A 23,436-nucleotide genomic window follows, 5' to 3' on the forward strand; every position below is an offset into this window, starting at 1 on the left:
TACACGGAGTAGCAGAGAAGCTCCGTCCTGAAGAGCTTTCAACGACTGAGCAAGCAGAATAAAGGCAAAAGATACACAGCAAGGAATGTTAGCCATGAATTTTTTTTCCCCTTTTTTTTAGCCCCTTCATACTGCAACTAGTTACCCTTCTGTGCAGCGGCTCACATTTAGGGCTCTCTTTCCAGCAGCAATGCAAGCATTTATCAACATGGGATGTAGGCTTGGAGGAGAGGGAGAAGAGGGGAGGTCTGGCTTACTAAAACCCCCAGGAATGTCCTAATCTTGTAAAGCCTATGAGTCGCCTGCATATAGGCCTCTGGAAAGCTTATGGATGAACAGAGACCAATAGAGGTGCCTCTATACCAAAGCTAAAGTGTTCATATGTGGCTCTATTTATTCGTCTTAAATAGAAGGAAAATAGCCCACTTTTAATTAATGGGGAAATGCTATACATGTATTTACTTTTGTTTGGCTAAAAAATTGTTTAAATTCCATTAGTTAAATAAATATTACTCTGTATGTCAAATTTAGGCTTGTTCAAACCTGACATTGATTTAGCTTGCACCTGTAACCAATATAATGTGTTGGAAAACAACATGAAAGTGSCCACATAGGGATTTGTGCTAGCTTGACATTTTAATATTAAGTTAAGATGCTGTAACTTGTAGGTGTGGACCTCCCCGTAGAAGCCCCCTAGCAGTAAAAGAAGTGGTATTTTGGGAGTTTGCTTACAAGAGAAGCCAAAGCTAAAAGTTGACTGCATACTGCCCACCATTGGACGCTTTTGCACAAGACCACTAGTTTACTAACGGTGTATCCTGTTTCTTAAAAAAAAAAAAATGTGTTACAGCTGATCACATCTTTCTCAAGAGCTCATAGCCCATTCATTCACTTTAAATAGATGTATCAAGACAAATCACAATAGATCCATCTTAAGACTTCCAAAATACAAAACAGAAAACTCAATTACACTGCACGAGGACACGAAGGAAAAAACAACTGGTTTAAAATAATTATCTATGTGCATGTAGCTGTTGGGCTAAGGACAAGACTTGAAGCAGCTTCTGTGTTTTGTAGTTCTGCCCACAGACTTTGAAATTTTGGGCACATCCCTGCAGATATTCTGCTTTCTTGCCTTCTAGATAGCAGATGTCCCATAGTGGTAATATCATTAAGTAAAGCGTGATTTACTTAATACCATGACTCAGTCTATAGGAATATTATTTATATCTATTATCTAAACTAAGGGGTGCCTTTAGACAAAGCTGCAGTCCTAAAGCTTATCTTGATCTGCTGCTTCAGCATCCCCCCATTCAGGGCTGGCCCCCCAACTTCCCTTCTCCACATGCAGTGGAGTCTGCTGTCCCAAGTGGCCTGGTGGAGAGTGGAGAATAAACAGTAGGGGTCCTTAATAGCATCTGATAACCAGACAAGATTTATAACTCCATCTTAAGGCAAAAAAAACCCCATCTTTTAGCTTCCTTGCAGTATGCAACTACCTTAGTAATAAACTGTGGGATCATACTGAGTTAGCTCTTGTTTTTCTTATGCAGCCTGCCTGATTCCTTCTGATACCACTGAGGGGCAATTAGACCTCTCAGAATATCACTGGAAGCTCTGGGGGCAGGGATGGAAGCCCTGATGCACCTGTGGCAAACACAATGGTTTAATAGTACCCATTTGTTTCTAGAGTTTTTAATTCTTTACAGGTGCTGAAAGGTAATAATCTGCAGTTTGTTATTTATAGTAATATCTTAAACACTGTCACTATGTATCTTCATCGGTGAGCAGAGCCATAAGTAATATTAATGGTTTTGCTAGAAACGTAACTCCAAATTCTTATTTCCGCTTTTTGCATATACCCAAAATGGAAACTAGATGTCATACTCTGTTTATTACACTGCCCTGTCCAATGCTGCCGAGTGCTCTAACACAGCCTAGAGCAGTGCGAGCTCGGATTTGGAAGGTGAGTGCTGCTCCTTGATTTCCCTTGTTCCCTCATGTTCAGGGTCTTGAGTAGGCAACAGTTTTCAGCCTGGTACTTTGATTACTTTTTTTCTTGTCTTCTGTATCTCTAATCTCTGTGTTTGAATTTCTCATTTTATGGTAGCACTTATATCAAGTCTAAACAGTAACAAGAAAACTAAGCATATATGAAGCATTCATTATGACACTAAAGGGATTTCCAAATTCCARACTTCCTCTGTTCTCTTTGAGTAGCTGAATGTCTTCTTTTACCACGAATAGTAACAGGGCTGGAAGGCATGCAGTATTCCAGATCAGGGCCATTACTTGGGAAGGGACTAAAAAATACAGTTCTCATTTTGTTTTTTTTCTGACTTGAAGAATCCATCTGTGCTGATGTGCTGTTGTGATTTGATACCATCATGGCCTAGCATAGACAAAATGTTTATTGTTTTAATAGTACAGTAGTGCTTAGCAGTTATAGCTGTTGGGGTCCGGCATTAAGAGATGTTACATTGGGTTCTGGCTGAGCCTTAACCAATGCAACTGGTTCCTCCTCCATAAATGGGAAATGATACATCCTTCTTTTAGGAGCGTTATGAGAATAAAATCCATTTTTGATCAGATGGGTTGTTCTCGAGGAGTGGATCCYGATAGAATCAGGATCTAGGTACCTGATGTTTAAGTAGCTGGCATATGGTAATAAAAACAGAGCCATGCAGTTTCATGGGGCTCATTGATTGTTGACCACTACCTTGATGCTCTTCACAAAGAAGATAGTGATGATGTGATCTTATGCTAAATATTATAGAATACAGTAATACCAACAGAACTGAAAAGGGAGATCCAATCTCTCACCTTCCTGCATTTTATGCTTGGAGATACTCCAGGATAGGCAGAAGTTGYGATATATTTTGTAATTTCTGTTAGAAGTTGACTAAAACAATATTTGAAATATTAGATATGAAATTTATGGAGGGACTGGTTGACATCACTTGTTCAAGAGGAGAAAAATAGTCAGCTGCAGTTGAATGAAGCTGACTCTCTGAAAAACCAAGCCAGTAACTTAAGCACTGAGAGAAGGACACTGGCATGGTCAAAAGAGGCAAACATACCTCAAGTGGGATTCTAGCAAAACTGTGATCGTGACAAACACAGTCCTGTTGCTGGTTACTGGGAACATTGACTGAACCTAGAGTAACCCACGCTCAGGTGTGGCCTAACCAGCATACCAGAGTCATGAGTCTTCCAGGGTTTTTTTTTTTTTTTTTTTTTTAATTGTTCTAGTCCCCTCAAAACAACTTTCACTTTTGCATGATGACACAATTTTAGCAGGAAGGGTTTAGCAGGAAGGGTTGAAGCTGCCTAGCCTAACACAACAGCTGACGCTTAGGACACTTTCTGCTATAGAGACAAGCACAAGTTCGAGGCCCCCGTGCGCCCTGAACCCAACTTCACCTTCTTAGAGGTGAGTGCTGTGGCTGCTGGGTGAAAGGAGTAGTTTTCCTGCTGCTTCATTACAGATAGGATTCACTACTCGATTCCTGGAAAAGCAGACGTGTTCCTTCAAGAGGAGAGTCTGCACCATGGGACTTGGCTGGGGGGAAAGGATTTTCTTCCAGCTTGGAGCAAGGCCCTGCAGAGGCCAGGCTTGAAGCTTCTGCCTTTCTTGGCATGTTTGCTGCTGCTGCACGCTGAGTGCACAGACTTTCCGAAACTACCTGCTCAGTGSGCTGTGCACATTTAGCACGGGGCCCTGGTTCCCCTGCTTCAGGCAACTTTGTCATCCTGTTGGACAGGACTGGAAAGAACTGGCTGTAGATGCCTCTTTAAAAGAAGAATATCTTTGGCTGAATGATGTATAATGAAAGTACCCCGAGCAAAACCCAACTGTGTGCTTAGAGCAGCCTGAACCCTGCAGGATTCCAGAGCAAATTAACCAAGGTACTAGGTACAAGGTACAAATTAAACAGGTACTAGGTTTGGAGGGTAAACTAAAATATGGGTCAACATGTGGACCCTGGGCATGGTCATCTCATTGGTGTAGACCTTGCCCAAAGGAAGAACGTTTTCTCCTCTTTTGGGGAAGTGGGAGTTGTGGCAGGATACGCCGGCCCGCATAGTAGGTGTCAGAAGCACATAAGCACTATGGCATTTAGGAGAAGGACCATGGTGGTTTGGGAAAAGGAGAGGGATCCCCCTCATAACAAGGCTCAGTTTGCAAGATGAAGTCTGTGACACAGTCGGTTTGAAGAGCTGTGCCTCAGCACATGGGTTAAAGCGGGATGTTCTTTCCATGACTAACATTAAAAAGAAAATTCTCCACATTCCTGTCAAGGGCTGTTTCAGCTCTCCTTTCACCTTTTTTCTAAAAAAGGTGCTGGAGTTATTTTTAGCTCACAACATTCCAAACACCAGTTAAGGGGCTGTGGCAGTGGGACTCAGTCACAAAAATTGGCAAAAAATATTGATATCTTCTTGATGTGCTTATAAAGGTAGTCCAGAAAACTTGTAATGAACTGTTTTCTCCATCTTTCAAATAAATGGATATTTGATAATTCAATGCACAGTAGATGTTTGATACAGTTTAAATGTTTCCATAAGTGTTCATCTTTCTGTGAATGTACAGCTACTGAAAAAGAAAAAAAAAAAAAAAAAGGTTGTAGGAGTAGATCTTCAAGTCCTTCAAAAATTCTCCTGCAAGCTTAGCATTAAAGCTATGAACATTATTACATATTTTATACAGCCTGTGCCAATGAATAACATTACCATAAAATATATCTACTATGAACCAGTAACCTTAGGGGTCAAAAAAAGCGTTTGTTGTGCTTTGAACATAAATGCGGCATTATTAACAAAATGTGACTTATCAAGTGTAAATAAAATGACCTGAACAAAATGTGCGTCATTGTAGCATGCATGCCCTCATTCACCATCTGGTTTCTCTTTTATGACCCTTGCTAAGGATTTATTTTGTGCTAGTGGACAAACAACTGAACAACACTTAAAAACACAAGTCAGAGTGTGCTGAAAACTTTCGACAGTCTTTCATGTGCTCTGCGTTTTGTGGGAAACAAACAGTTTATAGAAAAGATGACCTGAGCCGTAAACATTCCACCCTGATAATGCTTTCCTATAGTCATATCATTATAGTTTCCTGTCTTTTCTTTCTACAGATCCTCCCTTAAGGCCAGTTAAGAATGCAACCAACAATAAAGTGATAAAGCCGTGCAGCTGAAGAAGGTTCCTCTGCTTGGAGAAAATGCCTCTTATTTTTTGACAACGATTAAAGGACAATGGGGTCAAACACACTTGGGAAGGCTGCGACGTTAGATGATCTTTTGAGCTCTTGTATTGAAATGTTTGGTAGGTTTTTTCAATATTTTGCTTTGCTGCTGTCCTTGAAATTCATCTTATAATATAGCCCCTGCCAATCTCTCATTTAGCTGATCTTTCCTTTGGCAAATAATTTTGTTCTGTAAAATTTTCCATGGTTCACTCTGGCACAGAATCGTGTGGGCCAGGATTTTAATCATATGTGTAGCCTAGCAATTTTTTATTCTCCAAATAATGCACAATGGTGGGTCTAGCGCTTTTCAAATTCTGGCTTTCATCAAGAGAAATGTTTAGTTGAATTATTCAGGGAGTTACCTTTGAAAGAAATAGAAATTTATTGCTGGCCTTGATTGTCTTGAGTGATTACACAGCTGTTTTTCTAACCAGTCCTTACTCTGAAATGTTTTCCAAATCATCATGCAATAATTGGCACTAATATGACTCAAGGCTCACATAATCTTTTTACTCAGATTAAAATGTGATGTACCCAGTCTGGGGGAAAGAAGTGATGAAATAGGCCTTGATCCATAATACCATTAATCATGACGTATGTCACATTGAAGTCAGTTGAGTTCATGGATGTGCTTAAATGCTTTGAATTGGGGCCTAATTCTCAAAACTATATTCAGATTTTCTTGAAATGCAGGTCAGCTTTTGATTTAAATTGGATATCAATTTGTGGTTTTTTTTTCTTATTTCAGAAAGAAACGAGTATTTAAAAGCTGATAGAGATTAAATAATTAAGGGCCAGATCTTGCCACGGAGCCTGGTACATCCCCCTGTATCAATTTTTTTAGCCAACCATCATAACTGTCCCAAATATTAATCAAATATAGTAGGACCATGTATTTCATAGCTGTTGGAAATCATGCCTCTTCCTTCCATACACACTCTCTTGACAACTGAATTCTGTGTGTGGTTCCCATTTCACACGTGCATATCGACGTTWTGTTAATATTTTTTTTCTATCTATAAAAAGAGAAAATGTAATATTTAAGATATTGGGAAACAGTGATGGWCAGCCAACCACTTAGGAAATAACTCATTCTATAGTTGCAGAGGTTGTGTTGCAAAGACACAAGAGTCAGTACTGCAGCTGGAGATCAGACCCTCAGCTCAGACATGGTGTGTTCCTTTGAACCTGAATTCCTTGAGACAGATCCCTTTTTTAATAATCTAACAGTTAATATAAGACTGCAATAAAACAAATACTGTAAGCATACATGCACAAATCATCATGCTGGTCTTTYGATGGAGTGAAATTAGCAAATAGTTTTTATAACTTGTGATTACTGGAACAATTCTGATCTTGTATCTTGGTGTCAGATGTAGCTGTTGAAGGTAGAAGGTTTATGGTTGTTTCTACCATGACCATTACCCTTAGTTTCTTTTTGCAACATAATTCTTTGTTTTTTTTTAGCGTGACTCAAGATAAAGACAAGTTAYAAATGATGAAGCATTGCAATGCTTWCTATAAAAAGTTTACAAAAAACTATTAAAATTGGTATCTTCCCCTTGGTTTCTTTGCATATGCCTTCTGCATATTCTTGGACTGCTGACAATACCTATGTATAACATTGAGCTCAATGGAGTCCATAGACTGTTTTTTTCTAGGTATGGTCCGCTGTCTACTCTAACTTTTCCTTTAAGTACCAAGCACTATAATGTAACAGCAGTTTTWCACTGAAACAGTATTTGTGTGCTTCGGTTTTGTTTCCCACCTATCTGGTGGACAATGAACATTTTCACTTTTAATGTTTTATATTTTGATAATGCTTTAATGCTTTATATTTTCATGGATTTTATCCCATTTGAGGGATAAAAGCTACATACTGGTCATGAAAAAATACAGTTAATTCACTTGTTTCTTTTTTGCAGATGACAAAGGAAATCAGTGCCCGAGCCATTTGCCAAGAACTTTTCTTTTAATGCACCGGTGGTACCTGCCTTCCACAGAACTGGCCGGCAAACTTCTGTCCATATATCCTTTCAGGGCATCCTACAAACTGACATTAGAATGTTAAAAGCTGATTATTTCTCTGAATACTCATGTAAAGTAATGATAATTAGCAGCAAGCAAGGGTTTGGAGTGATTTTCTTCAGTCTCAAAGCTTCTTTCTGCTGTACACGTTCATATGTGTAAGATACGCTCAGTATTTGCTTTGAAGAAGTGGAAAAGTCTTTTTAGGGACTTTCTTAAAACATTTAATAGCAGGTAGGCATTGGACTCTTATGAACTTCCAGTGATTGTGAAGTGATGATCTAAATGTCATTCATGCCTCTTAAAAATTTCTGTAACCATAAATATTGTCTGTACTATTCAATAGAATATTCAGGAATAGTATAGAAGCATTATTGCAAAGATTTAAAAAGAAAAAAAAAGAAATGGCAGCTAAGAAATAATCTACATAGCCTAAGATGCTATGAAAATGAATGAATGAAATATCAGAGCACACTGTAGTTCTCTAGAAGAAAAGTTTAGTACTGTTTTTATTTAGCTGGTGTAGGGCTTGAGAAACTAATGTACTTCTTTTAAACATCGACCACTGCTGTGGATAAGAACAACATTACTAAAGGCACACAAAACTTTCTTTAACCAGCCCACGTATAGAGATGCCAATGGGGAGAACTGCAATGAATTCAGATTAAAAATCTGCTATTTCATGAGGTAAGCATGCTTTTGTTCCTCCAGCATTTTTTTTTATGCTACTGGGAATTCTATCATTATAATTTCTTTTTATAAAGATTAAAAAAAAAAACATGGGGGTAAAACTTTTTTTTTTTCCTATATGGTCTCCAGTCCAGAGTGAAGAGGGAATTTCTGTGCTTTGAAAACAATGGTTCGGGTAGAGCCATCCGGCCTTTAGGACACTTAACTACATTTGGTTAAAAGCTTTTTTTTTTTTTTTTTAAATTAAACTTTAGCTTAAGTTTTTAAGCTAATGTGGTATAACTCACTTTGCTCAAAGGCTTCTTTCCTCTGGACTAAGTTATATTGATGTGGAGAAAAGAGAGGAGGTTATTTAAAACAGGACCAATAAGGCCTTTTCCCTCACTCCCTCAAATAGCAGAATAATCTTGTTTCATRGCTATCATGGTGGAACTTGCCTTCAAATTCACACGTGGATTTTCATTGAAAAATCTTGCCCAAGCGCAGAGAGTGCTTTAAATAAGCAAGGAATACGTTTCCAAGAAGGCTAGTGTCATTTGGGTGCATGAGTTGGGCACATGTGCCTCTCTTGATGGACCAGCTTAAATTGACCTTTCAAAAGTGTGCTGCTATGCTCTGCTGTGGTGAGTTAATGGATGGAAATGACACAATTAAAGGGGCTTTTGCATGGCATCATTTATCCTTTCATTATTTGGACTCTTTTAGAATTATATGAACATATTGATTCAGTTACTGAGAGAGCTGGTGATGAAACCTTGGCTTTCAAGGTATATGACTTTCCATTTTTAAAGTCTGGAATCTCTCTTGAATGTCACAGATAATTACAGCAGTGATATATTGGGTAATCCACCTTCACTGCCTTAAAGCCAAGGGGGTCTGAAATTTTTATCAGTCCTATTGATTGAAATATGAAGGTGGGCATATATATGCAGCCACTGAAYGCTATATCTGATTGCCAGAGCATTTCTGAACTACTGTCTGTGGATTTCAGATACTGGATTCTGGAATTTCCTGCAGAATTTAACTTGGATCTTGGACTTATTCAGTTGACCGAAGAGTTTCGAGAAGTAGCCAGCCAACTCGGATATGAGGATCACATCCATCTCATTGACATCTCCAGCATGTAAGGATGTCATGAGCTTCAGCATCTTTCTTTCTGTTCTCTTTAACAACAGAATTGAAGTTTTGTAAAAATAGAAAAATATTGAGGACCATCTTGATCTTGAGAACATAAACAGGCAATTATAGAAAAGATTCTATTCATTTCTAAATTTGAAGTTACCAAAATAAGAAATTTTAGCTCTAGTAGTAATATAGTAATATTACTAGTAATTAGTAATATAGTTTAGCTGGTGTCAAAGTAAGGAGAAGATTCTTATTCTATTTTTTAATAAAAATGGGAAGGATATCGTTTTCCTGGCTTTGTGGCAAAYCTAATGCAAATTAAGCATTATTATTAATAATTTTTATGCAGAAWATCAGTCAATGCAGTGACTGGCACATTGTCTAAGTCTTGCATTTCCACGGGGGAGCTTGAGATTTCTCTTTCTCCTATCAGTAACCTACTTTCTAWTGATTTTCTACATACATCTTTGGTATGAATTAACTGAACAGTCTTTAGCATTCTCATTTGTAGCTTTCTTGCATCACCTGACATTAAAGTTATCTTTTTAACATCACCAGACAGTTGCCTTTTTAACATTACCAATATCACAGACTATCTCACCTAGTATTGTGTATTTTTCTTTAAAATATGGAATATGCATAGTAATCTTTGTTAATTTAAAGGTTTGTTTAGTTCCATGAAAGATCAGCACTATTAATCTCAAGGTTGAGAGAGCAAAATGGCAAGATTTTTTACGAGAAAAATACAAGTAAAATCACATGAATATTGGCTGTTAGTTTTCATTTTTAAATAATAAATTAGAAACATCTTCCTGCACTATGAAATGCTATATTTGGGTAGGGACTATGCTGTTGGCTGGAAGTGAATGATTTGTTTTTTAATTCACACGCTAATGATATTATTTTGTTAGCTGTTGACTGACTCTGTTTCTGCTGTTCCCTTATTTCATGGACCTGTGGTTCTACAGAGTAAAAATAAATTCTTGATGTTATTGAAGTCTTTTTTTTTTATCAGAATTTTATATGGCCTGTTCTTGAAATGTAGCCACTAGACATTTTTGAATTATTGTTTCCTGTACTGCAGAGTACTTTGTCCTTGGGTTCTGACAGAAACCTGCTGTTGTGTATTGCCTGCCGTAGCACCCGTGAAACCTTCATCCTACACTAATGTACCTTAACAGGACGTCTTACTCTGAGTGTTTGCAGTGTGCTGGATGGTGTAGATCAAAGAATTCTTGCTCTGTCTTCTGGTAATTTTATACTCTATGTGCAAATTGTCAGCTGCACCCAAACAGAAATGAGGATCGTACCTATTTTTTCTGTTGCAGTCCTTCCTATGACTGGATGAGACGAGTTACACAGAGGAAAAAGATTTCCAAGAAAGGAAAAGCCTGCCTGCTGTTTGACCATCTGGAGCCCATTGAGCTAGCTGAACATCTCACTTTTCTGGAGCATAAATCTTTTAGAAGAATTTCTGTAAGAAGGCTACAACTTTTTCACTTGCAATTAAGAGTCAGTCCTTAAAGAGAGTGTTTATATGGTTTAACACAAGATTTTTTTACCCCTTTACATTTCAGTGTAATAAATCTCTATAATCCTTCAAATGACATACATAGCCATGGCTGGGCCAGCACTTCCTTGATCTTTTTTATGACTGACCATTTTAGTCATAGAAAATAACTTTGTGCATAAATTCAGGGCAAGAATTACAGCAAAGAGCTACTGCAGCCGAACTAATCTTATACCTCAAGTTCTTCCGGTGCTTTTTTTTTTTTTTTTTTTTTTTTTTAAATCTTGAGAAAAGTAGTTAATTATTTCTGGAAGCACTGAACTCTTTGCATCAAATAATTTTTGAAAAGACCARTGTATATAAAGCCCTTCTGTAGTCTCCTATTCAAAGGCCGATCCAGTTCCTTGGAAACTGCCCTTTCCTTCACCAACAGTCCAGGTTTAAGGGACTTCATAAGGTCTCTAGGTCAATCTTCTGCCCAAATCAGATTCAGTTCTGACATCAAACCAGGCTCTTGAGGGCTTTATGCGGTCAAGTCTTGAAAATCACCGGACAGAGACTGCACAACCAGTCTCCTTTCTGCGTTCTTTCTCCCCAGGCTTGGGTGATCCCCTGCGCTCCCACACTCCTGGTGTCCTTGGCAGTGTATTTCTTACCATCAGTTTGATGCTGCTGATACACAATGACTCTTTGATCYATTCTGCCTGCCCTTGTGCTTCTTTAACTTTCACTGGCCTCTCCATCATTCCCACCTCTGACTCAAGAAAGTCCCAGAATTTGTTTCTGATGGCAGTGTGTTTTTAGGGTTGATGAATAATCCAGATGGCTTCTGATGAAGAGAAAATAAGGGATGAAGGAAAGAGGGTCTGATTTTAAAAAGCTTGAGAAACTTGGTAGCCATTCACACTGAGGAGTCCATGTTGCTAGATCAGTCTCTGCTCCCAGAAAATAGTGGCAGCCAAAGACTTCCACCTTGGAGAAAGTATGAGGAAGTTGCCTTTTCCTCCCCTCCTTCCTTCCTGTTACCTGAGGTGGCTTCATAAATGACAAGACTTCTATGCTTTGAAGCTGGCTCTTGGCTGTAARCTACGAGGAAGACTGTGATGGCCATGGAAGCCAACCTATCCCAATGATCCCACATTCAGTACAGGGTGCCCTATGAGCAATGATAGCTGCTAGTCCATGCCCTTCAAAGACTTCTTATTGCTGCCTACRGTGGCTCCCTTACTTCCTAGAAGTGCCTAAAGGGGCTGCCTTCCCCCATCTCCTTGCATGAGGCTTGATACGATTCAGCCAGGACCTGCTAAGCAAAATCAGCTTTTCCTGCTTCTACTATTTAAGCATCAGTGTCTGATATCTGTCTTGGAAGCTGCCGTTTTGTAGTGTGTGCTCTCTTAGAAATGAGGAGTGTTTGTTAATGCATCAGAGAACATGGAATATTTTTTTTCCTGTAGAACCTGTGGAAGGTTATGTCGTCGAGGCTTTGTCATTCCTAAAATGTGCTGAGGTTTTTTCGTTCTCTCTTTTCAATCAATTAAAATCATAGTMGCAACAGTGAGGGCAACTCTTTCAGATGCCCCCACCTGCTCATTGCAGGTTTGAGAGAAGCATCTGCTATATAAGTCCATATGCCCTCATGTAGCTTCCTATAGTAGGCAATTCTTCATCAGCTAGGAAGACCAAAGAAGCCTGGTTTGTCTGGGATTATTAGCAACTCCCTACACAAATTAAAGTTTTGCAGTAAATTTCTGAAAATCCATTTTTAAAGGAGAGTGAAAAATATTTCCAGACATTTAGAGAAATTTAATTCTTGGGACCAGTAGCTTTCCTGTGTAAAACTGTACATGTGAATACACAAGTATGGAACAGTAACCTCAAAAGGAGCACAGTTTAGTAGAACTTATACTCTTTCTAACACATAAATTTCTTGAAATAGGAGAGAGGGGGAAAAAAAAAAAAAAAAGCAGGCTTCATAACTAACATCTCGGGATGCAGTTGTTCAGGCTCCCAAGAGGAGTGACAAAGCTCCTGACAAAGCTCCATTGATTTCAGTGGTGCCAAGATTTCATTCTCTACAGAACAGTGGTTAGGATATTGGAAAGCTGTTATCTACATGGTTATAGCTTGTGGCATTAGAGAATTTCAATAAAATATCATGTCAGCAGAACATGCAGTAAAACCACATAGATTAAAAAGTTGTAAGTATTGAATAAATTGTGGGAAAGATGATTTCATGGACGCCATAATCGTATCCTTCATGCTTGTCCATGCAGCTTACACACAAACCTGCAGTTTTTATTTGTTTTTACTTAAATGACTAGCTTAAAACATTTAAGAAGGAACTGATATGCAGTTTTTGATAGGAACTTTTGATAGGATCTGAGTGGTAGTCACTTTCTAAATGAGAGGACTTTTTAAAAACAGTAAAAACTCCACTTTGATTTTTCACTATGCTTTTTTACTGAAAATGCCTTTCTTCTGTTAGTTTACAGACTACCAAAGCTATGTGATCCACGGCTGCTTGGAGAACAATCCCACTTTGGAGAGATCTATTGCTTTATTTAATGGCATCTCCAAGTGGGTCCAGCTTATGGTTCTCAGCAAACCAACACCCCAGCAAAGGGCAGAAGTAATCACAAAGTTTATCAATGTCGCACAGGTAAGTCTCATATGTGAGTTTTATTACTTTTCCTCTGGTGAAAAGTAATAATACAGATGAAGATTGCAGAAAACAAATGAAAATGAAGATCTTTTTTTATTGCTTGCTTAGTGAATAGTTTGTCTAATAAAAAATGAAACACTGAATTATTCTGTTACGTCCCCTGGTCTAGTCATTTCTGTTTTAGCAGTGATAGTTTGGATGGCAGTGATCAGTCTGATGCCTGAGCTTGTGCTGTGTGGCACTGGACACCTGCCCCATACATTCCTTTGATCTTTAGTTTTGTGTGATTAATCTCTCCTGCAGAAGCTCCTTCATCTCCAGAACTTCAACACACTGATGGCGGTTGTGGGAGGTCTAAGCCACAGCTCTATTTCTCGCCTGAAGGAAACTCATTCTCATCTATCTTCAGAAGTCACAAAGGTATGGTGAGCTCCAGAATATAAATATATTACTCAGAACGTCACCACTTTGAGGTCTGATGGCTTCTGCAGTGCAGGTGTTTTACCAGCACAACTGTGGGATGTTGGCAGGGTGCCCAAAAGGGCTTCTTCTGGTAGAAAACGTTTAGTTTGTGGAGATCCTCCATCTGATTGACTCTGCTGGGGAGCAAACCGGCATCACCAGCACACTGACATGAGTTGCACTCATTTAAAACAGATTAAAGAAATGTTCTCACAGCAGCTTCCTTCTGTGGCTTCTTGTAGGACTGGAATGAAATGACAGAGCTGGTCTCTTCCAATGGGAACTACTGCAACTACCGCAAGGCTTTCGCTGACTGTGTTGGCTTCAAAATTCCYATTTTAGGAGTTCATTTAAAAGACCTGATTGCTGTCCATGTCATCTTTCCTGACTGGATTGATGACAACAAAGTAAATATAGTGAAAATGCAGCAGCTTTCCATCACCTTGAGTGAACTGGTTTCCCTGCAAACTGCCTCCCATCATTTAGAGCCTAATATGGATTTAATTAACCTGCTAACGGTAAGTACTGTGCAAATCTAATTCACTTCAGTTATTCAGAAGTTGAATAGGGGGTCAGCAGAGAGCTGAATGGTCAATAGAGGGTCAACAGGGTTTTCATATACACATATATATACAAAAATAAATGCACTTTATGTCTCCATTTTATAAAAGAAGAGGGAGAGGATGAAAAATAGAAATGAGATTACATGAAATATAAATAAAGCTGAAGAGAGTTTCACTAATGGATTATGTGATGGCTGGATGACAAAGGAGAAAAAGGATTGTGTCAATTATATTTTTTAAGAATGACAGAAGGGAGGTTGTTAAGAGAAGTAAAAACCATGTTCTGACTCAGTATTTTAGGTTTATTTCTCCTATTCCAAGATGTGATAAAATGCTGATGTGATCATGTAAGTGTCATTCTTTCTTGTGTGTAATTCTGTTCTCTCTTCTCTGACCTTTGAATTCAATATAGTAGTCTTCCTAATCACTCAAGAAACATATTCTTCTATGCTATTAAACAGCCTTCTTTCCCATCTCCTTCTCCCTTGATAGTGCCTACATTTTGGGAGTGTTGAAATTTGTACATACAGACTAGAGMTATAGATTTGAATGTCCCATTTCAATTCAAAGTGAGATTTCAAAGAATCCTGCATAAAACCTGTTCAAACTTGAAAAAAATAGCACACACAGTTTTGCTCAGAAAATAAATGTAATGGCTCATCTGTTTTGAGCTATTCAAATACTAAGTAATGTGTTTTGGGGTTTGTTTTCTTTTAAAGTCCTAATTTACAAKGTAAGAGGGATTCCATATAATTTCCATTTTTTTATATGTCGGCAATGACTGCCATTTTAATACTATCTTTTTCTTGATGTTCAAATATATATGTATTATGATCAAATATATTTAGGCATGGCGCCCAAATCTATAGGCCAAATATTGTTTCTGGTGAAACTTTGTCTGTTTAGAACTGATCTTAAGTAAGTGGACCAGCATTTGTCCAGCATCACAGTTTAATCTGCCAATGGGCAAAAAAYGCTTCTTGAAGTTAAGGGGGAACCTGTGAAACTTGAAAAAAAGAATGATATCTGTTACAAAAACAGCTCATGTTGCAAGAAGATGAAAGAAAGCCACATAGTCATCTAAGAGTAGTGTGAAACATGTCATATTGTGTAAAGGACTATCTTACAAGTAATCATTTTTATGGTGTTTCTATTCATGCTATTTTAACTCTGTGTTTCATATCTCTAACCCAGATCAAAAGAGAAAGGATTTAAGTCATTGATTCTTTGTTTAAATGAACTCAGAAGTAGGCAAGTTCTGTGTGTAACTAGGACAGGTTTGAGATTTTTTTTTCCAGTGTTTCTGCTTATTTTGATGGACAGCATAAGTTTCTTGAGACCAAGCTTTTCTCCAAAGCGTTTTCTTTCCTCTTTTAGATGGCAGAAAAAGTCTTGCTCAAAGCCAGGAAAATAATTTTGCAGCATTGGAATACTTGCATCCAGAATAGGCAATATCTTGTCATTCACTCTGCGGAGATGGGAGCTAAATTCCTGTCTCTCCTTGTTCCAGTGACAGATTATACCACCCCTGTCTTATTCTAGGTGAATGCCTTGACCAGAGGGCTAGTGGACAGGAACTTTGCACCTTTTTTTTTTTTTTAACATGTTTTACTTTTAAAAGCTCAAAGATAAGCATATCTAGAAACTAGGCAGAAGCTGTACTTGATAGATTTATGCTGGAATTGCCCAGGGTTTTGCACTTATGAGGAACATAAGTCTGAGCTTGGAGCTACCATTGGTATGGAAGGACCTGTGGCTTCACTGAAATGGGAACAGGATATAGGGAATAGGAAAAAATGTGTCCGGTTGTAGTTKGTATATAGCAAGTTGGGAGCTGGTCCTAACCACTGTTAGTGGGGCAGCAGGGAGAAGGGACTGTGTAATGTCCACTGCAACAACTCTTTAATTAAAAGTGTTAGACTATAAAGACAGATATTTATCTTCCTAGTTTGCTTCACTAAAGATTGAAGGTTGCTTTCTTTTCTTGTGCCTTTSTCTTCCCTGGTCCCGTCTGAAAGTTTATGCATCTTACAAGGTTGGCTGTGGGTATAGGGAAGTGGAGCCTCACACTTTAGGGAACTGAGTAATAAGAAACTGAGCCCAAAGGACAGAAGTTAGACAAGCTGAAGTGAGAGATGGAAGCTGAACCACTGCTAACACTTTCAGTATCTCTTCTTTGCTCTTTTGGATGTATTTAGAAGGAGCTGGACTCTGGATTTTTCCAAAACCTTGCAAGTTCATACCTATCATCATATCATCCTGAGCTCCTATATTTTACCTGTCTGACTTTTCTTTCATATTTTCCTCTTTTTGTTTCCCATATAGTTTTAGGGATTTTATTTATATTTATTAACATTTCATTCACTGTGTTTCATTTGCTAGTAGAAGAAGTTGTGTAAAAGTCACGAGCTTTTTCACTCTACGATGCTCTGATGTGTTAATTCCTAGTACAGCTCTGCAGACTGCGGTTGCTATTGAGCCAATCTAATTGCAGCTAAGCAAAACTGCRTGCTGCAATGTTAACTGCAGGCCTGATTGATAGCGGCTTAAAATTAACTTGCACTGCATTTTTCTGTTGTCAGAGTATAGGTCACGAATTGTGAACAGGGCAGTGTCTCTTCAGCAGTGATGAAGACAGCGCTAGGTATCCTGAAACCTTCCCTCAGTAATTCTGTCCTCATTGTAGTCTTTGGAAGTGCAGTTGTGAGTCAAGTACAGTTGTTAGCGTGGGATTTTTGATTTAATACAGTGATCTCTGGGAAGGGTGAAAAACAGTTTCTACAAAAAGCTCTTGGACTTAGATTTCCGTACCTCTTATAATAGTATGAATGGTCTCCTTTTCTTCTAGTGTGTAAACCTTGTCCTTATTTGTACCGTAAGAATAAATTACATTTCATTCGTTAACATTATTACTGTTCTTAAACAGTATTACTGAACTTATGCTGTAGATGAAATATTTCTGTCTATCTTTCTGTTAGCAAGGAAGCTTTAAATTATAGGCTGGGGTCAGAGAAAGGTGAAAAGAAAAAACTAGGATTGCAGCCCAAAGCCAACAAGAACTGCAGACTAAAAATAGTTGACCTTGCTACATGCAAAGGGTCTTTGTGCACATTTAGCCTCCCTTGTTGCTAAGTCATCCTCACTTGTTAGAGATGAGAGAAATAACTGTTCAATTTATTGTGATGTTCTCCCTGTCTAACACAGACTCTCTAAAAGGTTTTCTCCTCTGTAAGCTAGAGGAACTTCCTATCAAGACTAGCAGATGTGTATTAATGAGCACAGTGCTCTTCCCTGGTGTGTGAATGAGCTGATCCAACTATTTGTGAACTTCCTCTGTTTTCCCATTAAGTCACTTCCATCTTGGCAAGCTTTGGTAGGTTGTTTTGTTGTCCTGGTGTCAACAAGGAAGTCTCTTCTCTGGGCTCCGTGCAGAACAGGATGCCTCTTACATCACATTGGCCTGTGCTAACTGCTTGTCCTGCACTTGCTTAACTGCTGCATACTCGTTTGCCAGTCAGATATCTGATAAAACAAGATAAAATGGGTATCTTGTGCATTAAGAGGGGATATGGGAATTTGCCTTGCCTTTCCTCGGTGGTGGAGCCCCATCTACTACAGCGGCTGATACCTTCCAAGGGTTTGGGGAGAGTCAGTGTCTATAGCAATGAAGTGGCAGCTAGTGTACAGGCTGGKGGTGTGATGGTGAACCTCAGCCCACGTGGACAAGGGGCTTACAGGCATCTTTCAGGCCCTGTTAGGCATGTACACCAAAAGAAAGAACTTGAATCTCTCTGGCTTCRGTGGTAGCTGCTCAATGATCAGCGTTTTGTAAAGTTGGGGCTCCCTCTTTTTTTCAGATGTCTGAACAAAAACTCAGAATAGCTGCTTCTCCCCACCCCTGCCTCATAGTCAGCATAAGATCTCATGGTCAGCATAAAAATCAATTCCTAACTTATAACATTTTAACTTTGGACAAGTACCTGAAACAAGCCAGTATTTTGTATGGAAATTAAAATGCAGGAAGGGTGTTTTGTATGAAGGGTAGTGAGGCAAGTACCAGGTTTGCTGCAGTAGGAAAGACCTTGAAAGCTGAGCAAGAGCTTAAGTGTTGCAGGCCTAAACTTGGTCACATGTGAAGCAGACAAGGGCAAGACAACTGAATGCAGCRTAACTCAGCTCCCAGGGAGCCAGAACACCTTTAGCAAAGACGGAATAACTTTTTAGCACAGACTTTTCCTTAGTCTTTGGTGTTTCTCCTCCTCCTATGAATTATTGGCCGGATTCCTTCCACCTCCACCAACTCTGCACCCACTTTTGTGCCAGTCCCTGGCACCTGAAACCTGTAGCTAAGAAGCAGAGCATGTAAAGAGAACCTAAGCATGTGCTTTACAGAGCAACAGGGAGGAATAYTATCTCTACTGACATTTTCTTAATTAGAAAGCTTGTATTTGGAAAGGAAAATTAAGGGAGTTTATTGCCTGCTGAGCCATATTTTCACACTCTTTTCATTTCACAGCATGAATAAGTGCTGCTGGGAAAATGTTTCATCACTTTCAAGAGACTGGAATTGGTCGTCAGTATTTTTGTTAGTCTACAGTGTATTTACACCAACTGCCTTTGAATACATTTGGTGCCACTGTTTTCCCCCCACTATTTTTAGGTCTCCGCAGCTACTCAACTAACCTGTTCTGAGAGTGTATGCAAATAACTGGAAAGTCCCTGTCATTTTTACAGTCTAGTGAAGAGAGTGAGAAATATCTAAACAATCAAATTGAAAGTCACCCTCCCCAACTTGTCTTCGATAAGTTTCATTTCTAAAAAAAAAAAAGTCACACCTTTTTGGATCCCCTCTGCTTCCCCAAAAACGGYTTGGAAAACTAGGACAATGATGAAAAACGAATTAGAAGGGAATGCTCCAGATGTCCTAGGAAAATTCTTATTATGTTTTGTCTGTGCATACAAACCCATAACGTAAATATGAGAGCGTATATAACTGCTGCTTGGATGTCATGCTTGTATCTTTTTGCTAGTATTTGAAACTCCCGTGCGAGACAGTATTTTGTCCTCCAATTATGCACAGATATTATGCCTAATGAACTTATAACTTCTGTTCATTAAAAGGCCAAAGAACTCACAGAGTACAACTATAAACCTGCTCAATAATTTACCTGGTTGGTAAATACAAATGCATTTACATCCCCCAATACATATTGCTCATCTTCCCTACTGACAGAACTGTAGTCTTCAGTAGGAACAGGGCAAAATCTTTTAAATTCTGCAATGAATTCTGCTGCCAGTCCCAGCAGAATTGATAAATATAATCRATTGATATCAGATCAAATTGACTTGTAAATATGACTTACTTACATGAATAATACTAGTGCAATTAGTGGATCTACATTAATTTTAGCACAGGGGAAAGGACACTAGTTTTGTCTTACTTTTGCACAAAATTTTGCCCAAATGAAGGTTATTTGTAGAGATGGTTCTACCATATAACGTTAGTGGTCCAGGTTGTTGCTAATCCAGCACTCCAGTGTCTGTACAAATAAATCACTGTCACAGCCATTTAGCCAGTGATGATTCTCTCTGCCTGCTGTGAATCATCCTTTAACTCAATCGCAGCTTAATTGGGGATTTGCAAGGCAGATGATGACTTCAAATCAGGTCAATTACTGCAAAGCCAATTAGCACTGGGCCATGATCCCAGGAAACATGCAACTGTTGCTTCCTCTCATTACATGGCATTAGCCACAGTGTTGATTATTTTTCTCCTCCATCAGACGGAGCAARGAGGACTTTCCTGCAGGCCTGCATCAGTGCTAGAGCACAGCTGCCAAAGTAGAAAAAAAAGACACAATTTTACTTGGACTGTATTTATGCCCCTTMTTTTCTCTCAGAAAATAGCCTGGGAAGAGCGTGGGCATGTGGAAGAAAAAGCTTTCATCTACTTAAAAAAAACAAGGTGGAAGAGGATCTACCGTTCCTCATGACAGGAGACTGGGAATAGTCCAAGCTAGACTGGAGTAAAGGGGATTGCTGCTCATGACTGGGGACCTTGGCTCCATCAACAGCAGGGTCAAGCCTGGGCTGTGTCTCATGCGCCTGCGTCTGTGCTCGGCTCCTGCCTGACGTTTTCCAAAGATACTTCCCATCTCCGCACTTAGGTCCATGTCTCATCTCTGTACAAGAGCAGCAATATTCTGGTCCTTCTTCAGCGCAAGAGAAATTGTAAAATCTCGTTGGAACTCAAAGCAAATTACTCTTAGTGTTTTCCTCATCTGCTTACCAGACTTCAAGGTATCATTGTCAACATTTGTATCAGGAGAATTAGAAAGCAACAGAGGATTTGCTTTCTGGGCCTTGACATAATTAAAGAACCTGTGGCAATGGCATATGATTGACAAATCACATGTTTATAGCAGGAAAAAGCGGTCTCTACCAGCCTTCTCTGCCTGTTCTAGAAGAAACTTATGAACAATAGGAACTCTGCTAGAATTGTAAGTTTCGCAAATTGCATCCTCAACTATGAATCTTGGCAGCCTGAATTTATTCACCGATTCAGTCAGTACATGAATAGAAATGGACTAAAAGGCCTACCTGGTCAGGCAAAATAGCTTGAATGTTAAACTGTAGTGGTCGAGCATTTGCCTAAAATCTCTTTGTGACAATTTGCTAAGTGGCATATTTGTAACAAGTCCCAACTCAGCACACTAAATGGGGAATTGCAGAATAACCCCCCCTAAACTCTACCTGAAGTAAGGGTTTTTTTTGTTGCAAATAGTTCACCAAATTTTAAACAGCTTTTAATGGAATATTTATGTTTGTATCCTGTAAGCTGTTTTCCTGGAAGCTACAAACTGCTTCTCTAGGTATCCTGAGCTCCTAGCAGCAAAACTTCAGTTTAGCTTCAGAGGGAGATGTATCTTCACTAAAAAAAAACGCCTTTTCCCAACCAAYCTAATAAATATTACTGTTTTTCCCTCTTTCTTGCTCCTAGCTGTCCCTGGATCTCTATCATACTGAGGACGACATTTACAAGCTCTCGCTGGTGCTGGAACCAAGGACCTGCAAATCAGTAGGTCATCTTTTACTGCCTCTTAATGCATTATTTATCTTGTCTGCACAGATTTAGGTAAAGTAGTTCAATTACATTTCTGAATGTCATTTAAGTTGTCTTATTCATGTTTCCTTAAAGCCTTTAACACATGTATAGTAAATACAGTTACCATTTATAGGTCTTAACAGAATCACAGAATGGAAGGAAAGCCTAGAGATCATCTAGTCCAACCCCGCCTGCTCCAGYAGGGACACTCAGAGAATGGGACACAGGGTGGCATCCAGGAGGGTTTTGAAGACCTCCAGAGAAGGAGACTCCACAACCTCTCTGGGCAGCCTGTGCCAGGGCTCTGTCACCCTCACAGCAGAGAGAGTAAATTCCTGTGTTTAATTTATACCCATTATCCCTTGTCCTGTCACTGGCCACCACYGAGAAGAGTTTAGCCCCATCTTCCCTATATTCTCCCCTCAAGTATTTGTACATGTTGGTAAGATCTCCTCTCAGTATTCTCTTCTGCAGACTAAACAGGCCCAGCTCACTTAGTCTTTCCTCATACGAGAGATGTTCCAATCTCTTCATTGTCGTTGTCACTCTACACTGGACCCTCTCTAGAAGCTCCACGTCCCTCTTRYMCTGGGGAGCCCAGAACTGCCCCAATACTCCAGATGCAGCCTCACCAGAGCTGAGGAGAGGGGCAGGATCCCATCCCTTGACCTGCTGGCAACACTCCTCCTGATGGATCCCATTGGCCTTCTTGGCCACGAGGGCACACTGCTGCCTCATGGTTAACTTGGTGTCAACCAGGACTTGCAACAGAGCTGCTTTCCAGCAGGTCAACCCCTAATCTGTCCTTGTGTCTGGGATTATTCCTCCCCAGGTGCAGGACCCTGCACTTGTCCTTGTTGAACCTCATGAGGTTCCTCTCTGCCCAATTTTCCAACCTGTCAAGGTCCCTCTGAATGGCTGCACAACCCTCCGGAATGTGGGTCACTCCACTCAGCTTGGTRACTTGCTGCTCTGCAAACTTGCTCAGAGTGCCCTCTGTCCCCTTGTCCAAGTCATTAAAGAACAAGTTGAACAGCACCGGGCCCAGTACCGATTCCTGTGGGCCACCACTGGCCACAGGTCTCCAATTGGACTCGGCTCCATTTATCACCACCCTCTGAGCACTGCCATCCAGCCACTTCTCAATCCACTAATCTCTTAACAGGCATTAAGAGAAGTAAACAGGTAAATGTGCCAATCTTCAGTATTGTTTTTCAACAAAACCTCTGCAAGTCCTGGAAAACATAGTTTCACTTTATAGGAAAGTGCCTGTAAGAGTTTCTATCAATTGTGTGTTGATTCACTTGTTGGATGCTAGTGCAATTATAGACAACAACACCAACTCCAAAGATTTCTTTTAACAATCCCCAGCATTAGCTGTATATATTAATGTGTGGGCTCTCAAGCAATATTAAAAAAATGTTTTGGAGTAGATACTATTGTTTATTAATATGTGCATCCTATCCTCTTTGAAGAGAAATAACTAAAGYTAATGTTTTACTGTTGTATTTTATATTCAGCTGTGCAAGTGTGAGGATGGTTAGACCACAACAGTTCCCTCCTAGCGTGGCCATTCTGGCTGCCTTGTGTGTCCAGTATTGCCAAGAGTAACTGCAGCGTTGCTCTATGTTGGGAAGGGACACACGGGCTGCTTTTGTAAATGGGGAAAATAAACACATTATTGCTTTATTCTCTGGCCTTAGCCTTAAGAAGGCCAAAAGCAATATGGACTAGTGCTTTGAACTGTACCAGTACCCATCAGTAGTCGGAGACTGCTGCAGTGTAATCAGTGAATAACCCGGGGCCCTCAGCTCCTGTAGCACTGTGACGGGCAAAAAGCTGCAGCTGAACAGACAGCCCCCCAGCTGTTCCAGGCAGGCTTCTCTCTGTGGATGTGCCAAAAAACATGAGGCATTTTAGAGGGGAAAGAGCTTGCAGAGCTTTTGCCTGTGGAAAAGAAATTGTCAAAGGAGTCATGACCGTGTTACAGAGAGAGCTACAGCACTCTTGGATTTGTTGTACGATTCCCATGTGGGT

General features: G+C 39.6%; 1 protein-coding gene across 3 annotated transcripts in view; it reads left to right on the forward strand.

Moving 5' to 3' along the window:
• The window catches only part of RASGRP3 (RAS guanyl releasing protein 3), a 60,158-nt gene that overhangs the window by 25,525 nt on the left and 11,197 nt on the right, over window positions 1-23,436 (forward strand). For all 3 annotated transcript variants that reach the window (XM_026051185.1, XM_026051187.1, XM_026051186.1), the window contains exons 2-10: window positions 5,142-5,331; window positions 7,180-7,282; window positions 7,907-7,969; window positions 8,964-9,095; window positions 10,426-10,573; window positions 13,093-13,266; window positions 13,573-13,689; window positions 13,974-14,249; window positions 21,295-21,372. In XM_026051185.1, coding sequence (XP_025906970.1) covers window positions 5,262-5,331; window positions 7,180-7,282; window positions 7,907-7,969; window positions 8,964-9,095; window positions 10,426-10,573; window positions 13,093-13,266; window positions 13,573-13,689; window positions 13,974-14,249; window positions 21,295-21,372 — 1,161 coding nt within the window. In that variant the 5' untranslated portion in view covers window positions 5,142-5,261. The remainder of the gene's footprint in view (window positions 1-5,141; window positions 5,332-7,179; window positions 7,283-7,906; window positions 7,970-8,963; window positions 9,096-10,425; window positions 10,574-13,092; window positions 13,267-13,572; window positions 13,690-13,973; window positions 14,250-21,294; window positions 21,373-23,436) is intronic.

This window comes from Nothoprocta perdicaria, unplaced genomic scaffold, assembly GCF_003342845.1.
Source record: "Nothoprocta perdicaria isolate Ctin4 unplaced genomic scaffold, notPer1 scaffold_73, whole genome shotgun sequence".
NCBI classification, from domain to species: Eukaryota; Metazoa; Chordata; class Aves; order Tinamiformes; family Tinamidae; genus Nothoprocta; species Nothoprocta perdicaria.